This window comes from Propithecus coquereli, unplaced genomic scaffold (assembly GCF_000956105.1).
Source record: "Propithecus coquereli isolate 6110/MARCELLA unplaced genomic scaffold, Pcoq_1.0 Scaffold159, whole genome shotgun sequence".
NCBI classification, from domain to species: Eukaryota; Metazoa; Chordata; class Mammalia; order Primates; family Indriidae; genus Propithecus; species Propithecus coquereli.
The window spans coordinates 3,160,773-3,167,209 of record NW_012140413.1 but is presented as its reverse complement, the minus strand read 5'-3'; the positions used below and the strand labels follow the sequence as shown (position 1 = coordinate 3,167,209).

Here is a 6,437-nt window from a genome sequence, read left to right as displayed (position 1 = left end):
ACTTTTATCTTGAAACATGGTCTACAAATAGGTAGCTCCCTGCCTGTAAAGACTGGCAGACAAATTTTTGCTTGCGCATTTTTGCCAGCACGGTTTGTTTATAAAATCTGGATGCATTTAGGCGATGCACGCACTTTCGGATTTGTTACAAGCCACCTCTCTCTACTGTCCTCACACACGTGTACCTCCTGCCTGATCCGTGAGGCAACGGAGTTCGCAACCTTCGTCCAAGGACTATAAGATTCTGTACTTAAAATTGCATCAAGAGAAACGAGCGCAGAAGAAAAGGGCGAAATCGCCAGCCTGGCGCGAACTGCGCAGGCGCAGTCGGCGTTGGGCCGCGCGGAGGAAGGGGTGGGTCGTCGCGCCGCTGCCACTCACTGCGCATGACCGGCGCGCGTTACCAAGGCAGCTGGGAAGGCATCACCCGGAAGGCGAGCTCCGCTGAGCCGTGGGTACCGAGAGCCATCACGGGTGGGCTCAGCCCTTACTGGTTCCTGAGCCGATATTGACCACGGCCAAGCAGATGAAGAGCCGAGTTTGATACAATGTGATGACAAAGTCGGAAGATGCAAAAGAAGAGCAAGAATTGGCTCAAACGGAGAAAAGTGCTATGGCAGACCTTTGTGATGAAACAGAAACTTTCGGTTCCTTTACTGATGAGGTACAGAGTTCTGGTTTATTCAGCTTTTCTGGAGGACGGCAGTCCCGGTCCCTTGCCTCTGGGAGCAAACCGGAGAGTGAAGAGCCGACTACAAGCTTGGAGCAAGGCGACAAACAATCTGAGCTTTCAGACCTCAAAAATTATGAAAAGAAATTGAGTATAAAGTTGATCAACTACCTCAAGAGCAAAGGAACTAACTCTGGACGGTACCAACCAGACGCTGGACTTCAAACAGAAATTACTCAGGTATCCGATGAAGAATTGAATGCCCTGCAGTCTTTCTGCACCGTTAAGATAAACTTAATCCATCATAGAGTGGGCTCTAAAAAGAAGAGCAGCAGACATAAAAAGCTGCAACTTAGATTGGATGGAGAGTCTTCAGAGAAAGATCCCTTAAACTGTACTGTCCCTGATGGACTTTTGAACAGAATCTATTTTAAAAACATGAGGACAGTACCAAAACAGGTGACAGCATCTAAGCAACATATTTCTTCTCAGTGTCCTGATTGTAACAGGAAAAGGGCTGAGCTGGCCCAATCTGCCTTCTTGAAACAAAAGAAGACTTTACTGGAGTCAGTTCTACTCCAAGAAAAAATAGATGAGCATCTTTACACCAAAGACTTTCTCACCCGTATTGGAGAAGCACATCAAGACCTTCCCAGGCTTTCAGATGACCCCAGAATAATTTGGAAAAGACTGAATGAGAAAAGTCATATCAGATACTCTGGTTTTGAAAGGTCAGATACAGAGCAGAAGATTTAGCAAGATGGAAATAATGCTTGTTGTTCACCTTTTTCTCTACCACTTCTCAAGCCACTTACCCTAATCAAACAGATGGCGATTATCAAAGATATTATAATATGTAATGTGGATAGATGTGTATTTGAGTAATCACTATAATTTCTACAGGCACTTGGGAAACAAGTTTAAGACTTTACTATGCTTCCTCCACAAATTCGAGGACTGAGAACTTTCTGTCCGATACATTTTTCTGATTATAGAAGGCAATGTTGTAGTTGGAATAGTTACAAAGCTTTTACAACAATCCAAGAGGGATATGTTGTATTTGGACTAGGGTGTTGATAGTACAGAGAGAAAGAAGTACAGAGATGTAAGAGATATATAGAAAGTAATAACTGTCTTTGGTTATGAAATGGCTATGGGGAATTAATAAAGCATAAATGTTAAAAATGTTACTAAGAATGATTTGTGTGCCTGGATGAATGATATTTAATTTCATTAAGATAGAAACCACACAAGAGGACTGTGTTTGATGGGAGTGATCAAGAGTGTGATTATTTGTACATGGTTAGTTTGAGGTGCATTTGGGACATCTGTGCTGAGAGTTCGTTGATTACTTGTGCTTGTATTTCAGAGGAAAGGTCTACCCTAGAGGTCTGAAATAAGGGGGGGGGGTTATATGAGGGGAAAACCATTGGCATATAGTTGTAAATTGAAGCCATAAATGTGGTGAGCTTTTCTGAGAGAGACTAGAGTGAGAAGAGAAGCAGAGCTAGTATCAACTCCTAAGAAATGCCAGTTAATGGTTGGATAGAAGAGAGTAAACCTGCATAAAAGGTTGAGAAAAATTATCAGAGGGATAAAGGAAACCAGGCATGTATAATGTAATAGAGGCCACGAAATAAGAATATTTCAAGAAGGATGATTGTCTGAGCATGCAGAGCAAAAGAGTGATCATGTAAAGATGATTTAGTCATGTGTTGGGCACTGTTGAATTGAATTGAAATGAATGGTTGTCACCATTTCATTTAGAGAAATTGAGTATACAAAGTAGATCGAGGAATAAATTTAAGATAAGCAAATAAAGAATATGGATATAGACTTCTACTTGAAAAGTTTAGCTGTTGGAAAGAGAGGTGAAGCTGGAAGTAGATGTTGAGTTGAGGGAAGAATGCTTGAACAAATTACCTAAGAAACCATTTTGGACATGAAGATTTCATGAAACTTCTGTTGTTCATCCTAATTTTCATTCTGAGGAAATAGCATCATTCCCTGAGGAATACCATGGTATTTTGAAAACATTTATGGGGAAAAACTCTTAGTTGTCATTTTGAGAAATCATTTACTGTTTATTTTCTCTATAAAAATATAAACTGTAGAAATAGTGATATAACCTGGAGGTCATTTTTCTACATTTATAACACCTAAAATATTTCAGTGGAAAAGAAATTTGTTTGCAAAAATCAGCACAAAAGAATCTTTGTATTATATCTCAATATTACTCATTGAGTTAAGACCTTAATTTAGGGGGACCAAGGACAACATATGTAACCTAAACATCTGTACCCCCATAATATGCTGAAATAAAAGAAAAAAAAAGACCTTAATTTATATATAAAGATATTCTTTTTTCCTATAAAATTTAGCATATTTCTTCTAAGTCATTCCTAAATGGAAAATACTCATTACTTTTCATAATAACTTTTTATTTGAACTCCACATTATGTCATACTTTATCTTTGACATCTCAATATACCCACATTTTACATAATCAAAATTCTAAATAGTTTTCCATTTAGAATTCCCCCATTAAAGGTCATGCTCCACCCTTTTAGTCAATCAAGCTATAAATCTGAGTCATCTTTTGTTCTTCCTTTTTTTAAACTCATACCCAAACTATTTTTCAGCAAGACCTCTAGATTTCTCCTTTTCAATATCTTTTGACTATGACTCATTTTCATCTCATTACCACTCCTCTCATTATCTCTGCCCTCCTACTCCTACTTTCTCTCCTCTTCAATCCATTGTCCATGCAGTTGTCAGAATTATATTTCTAACACATAAATCTGTTCAAGTAATTCAGTTGATTTAAAACAAACAAAACCAAACCACTCTAAATGGTTTATCTCTGCTATAGAAATAGTTAAAACTAATTAATGCCACAAAGAGGTTCTTTAATGTCTGGCCCAAATTTGCCTTTCTAATTCCTCTCTTATTCTTCCCCCTCTATGTTCCGGCCTCTCTACAGGACTGACAAGTCCCTGAGCTCTCTTGTCCTTTATGACTGTGATTTACATGTCCACATTGGTTTGGCTCAGATTCTCTTAACTGCCCTTTTCAGCTGGTGTACTCTTTCTCTTCTTCCTATTCCTTTAGTTCTCAAATTTTATTATCTAAATAGATAATATATTTTCATGATTTAAAAATCTAAAGGAAATTAAAAGATTTAGTTTGCAAAGTCTGCCACCCTATTGCCATCTAACCTCATTCTACACTGGCCTGCCAGACCCTTGTCCTGCCAGAGTTATGTCTTTACATGATGAATTGTGGGGCAATCAGGTATCTTGGGATGAGAGCAAGAGGTAGAGGGAACTCAGGGAATTGAGGAGTGAACATTTACCCACCAGAACAGAAATATTTCTGTACTTTAACCAGTGCAACTTTCTTAGTGTGTAAGGGCTGAATATTCATGTTATCTATAAATAACCACTTATGTTCATTTCTTATCTATTCTTCCAGTGCTTCTTTATGCAAATACAAACACCCAAGATGGTTTACTGTGTACTCTCTTCTTTACCTTGCTTCCACTTCCCCTGTTTTAGTTTTGTTTTTCTTGTGGTAAAATGTATATAACACAGATTTGCCATTTTAACCATTGTTAATAGTACCATTCATTGGCATTATATTCACAAGATTGTGCAACCATCACCATTATTTCCAGAATTTTGCCCCACCTCAAAAAGAAATTCTCAATCCATTGAGCAGTAAATCCTCATTTTTCCCTGCCTCTAATCTCTGGTAACCTCTAATATATTTTCTGTTTCTAGAAATTAGCCTATTCTAGATATTTCTTATAAGGAGAATCATACAGTCTTTGTCCTTTTGTGTCTGGCTTAGTTTCAAGGTTCATCCAAGTTGTAGCATGTATCAGGACCTCACTCATTTTTATGGCTGAAGAATATTCCATTTTTTGTATATATTTCATGCATGTTTGTCTACTGATGGACATTTAATGTTGTTTCTACTTTTCTTCTATTGTGAATAATGTTGCTATGAACATTGGCATGCAGGTATCCATTTGAGCACCTGTTGGATCTATACTTAGAAGTAGAATTGTTGGATCACATGGTAATTCTATGTTTAATTTTTTGAGGAACTGCCAAATTGTTCCAAAGCAGTTACAGCATTTTACATTCCCACCAGGAATGTACAAGGGTTCTGATTTCTGCACATCCTTACCAACACTTGAAAAAAATTATAACCAACTAGTAGGTGTGAAGTGCTATCTCATTGTACTTTCTTTTCTACATCCGTTGAGATCATCTTGTAGTCTGGTGTATGCTTTAAACCAACATGAAAACTCACCTTCTCTGCACACTCATAACAGTTAAGCACTGACTAATCATAATTAAAGGCTGTAGGCTGTATGCTCTATGACATTAATATAAGTTCATATTATAAGAATCCTGTCTTAGTTAATACGCCTTTCTCTCTTATTGTGAGCAACTCAAGGGTGAAGACTCTTGTCTTACATCATATCCAGAGTGTTTAGCACAATGCCTCACACATGATGGTCCTCAACAAAAATTTCATAGGTTAAAAAAATAAGTGCTTCCAAACAATGGAATTCAGTATGTCTTTGCCACCAAAAGAAGAAAATAATCTGCTAGCATACTGTTATCTGTCAATATTCTTCATTTGTATAGCTGTTCTCTGTAAGTTTTCTTTCCTTATCTCTCCATGGGTTGGATTCCTGTTTAGCATGTATACATACACATTCTTTTCCTCACTGGAAAATTAGCATAAAGCTTTTTGATAAGACATCTTTCCAGGAAATATGCAGCTAATTAATACATTATTCATTTTTTAAGAACTAATATAAAAGATATTTCTATGCTATCCACATGTTCAAATAGAAAAGGTTAGAGATAATGAATGACTTTCTGTAATTTTGAAAATGTGTAAAAATCCTTGATGCTCAAACTTGAAAATATTGGGGTTTTTTGCCCCTGAATACATTCAAAAGGAATGAGTATCCTGTCTCCAAACTCTTTATAGCTTCACCCAAGAGATTCCAGTAGAGCTGAAATGGAAAGTCTATCAGATCAGGTGCTAAGAAACCACATATTTCCCCAATTGTTGCCATAGCACTAAAAATTTATTTGGCAAATTCGTACAGAATTATACAAATAATATGTATATATAATATATGTAATTGTAATATGAAAATTACATAAATATGTGTGCATTTATTAATAATACATAAAATAAAATTCTGCACCTAGAAACAAATCTATATGTTGAATAAATATTATAGTAATGAAACCCTCGAAACAGCAGTAAGTGATATGCCAGATTGAGAGAGAAAAGTAAGCTCAGTTCTGAACATCTGAGTCATTCAAATTCCAATCTCAGAACTGTTTAGGAATGTTTGGGACGCCCAGCCCAGAATACCTCCAATTTTAAACATGTTAGTTTATTTCATGATGAAGCCTAATATAGTCACTTAGCTCTTTCTGCAGCAGCATAGCTCAACAGGTTGCAAAGAAGTAGGGGTTGTGATTGTTGGTGGGCGTGGGCTCTCCTTCAATTTTGTCTGGAATTGGCAGATGAAAAATACATACACAAATAGTTAATTTGAGAGACAGAAAAAGAAAACATAGTTGAACTTCTATTCTCAGTTGAGAATACCCTTTGGAACAGAGAATCCAGAAATTTTCCAATTTGCAATCGACTCAAATTACAGTGAAAATTGCAAAATTCTCTGAGTGTTTCATGCTATCATAAGGCCTGGTTTTGATGAGCCCACTGT

The 6,437-nt window shown here is 36.9% G+C and overlaps 1 protein-coding gene across 1 annotated transcript; it reads left to right on the top strand.

The window, feature by feature from the left end:
- Positions 1–553: 553 nt before the first annotated feature.
- On the top strand, positions 554–1,534 carry LOC105807518 (chromosome unknown open reading frame, human C8orf48). Its single transcript, XM_012640948.1, has one exon. The coding sequence runs from the start codon at positions 554–556 to the stop codon at positions 1,424–1,426; it is 873 nt and encodes a 290-aa protein (XP_012496402.1). The 3' UTR covers positions 1,427–1,534.
- Positions 1,535–6,437: the final 4,903 nt, after the last annotated feature.

Coding starts and splice junctions, on each gene's coding strand:
- LOC105807518 (XM_012640948.1), top strand. CDS start 554: ATGACAAAGTCGGAAGATGCAAAAGAAGAGCAAGAATTGGCTCAAACG.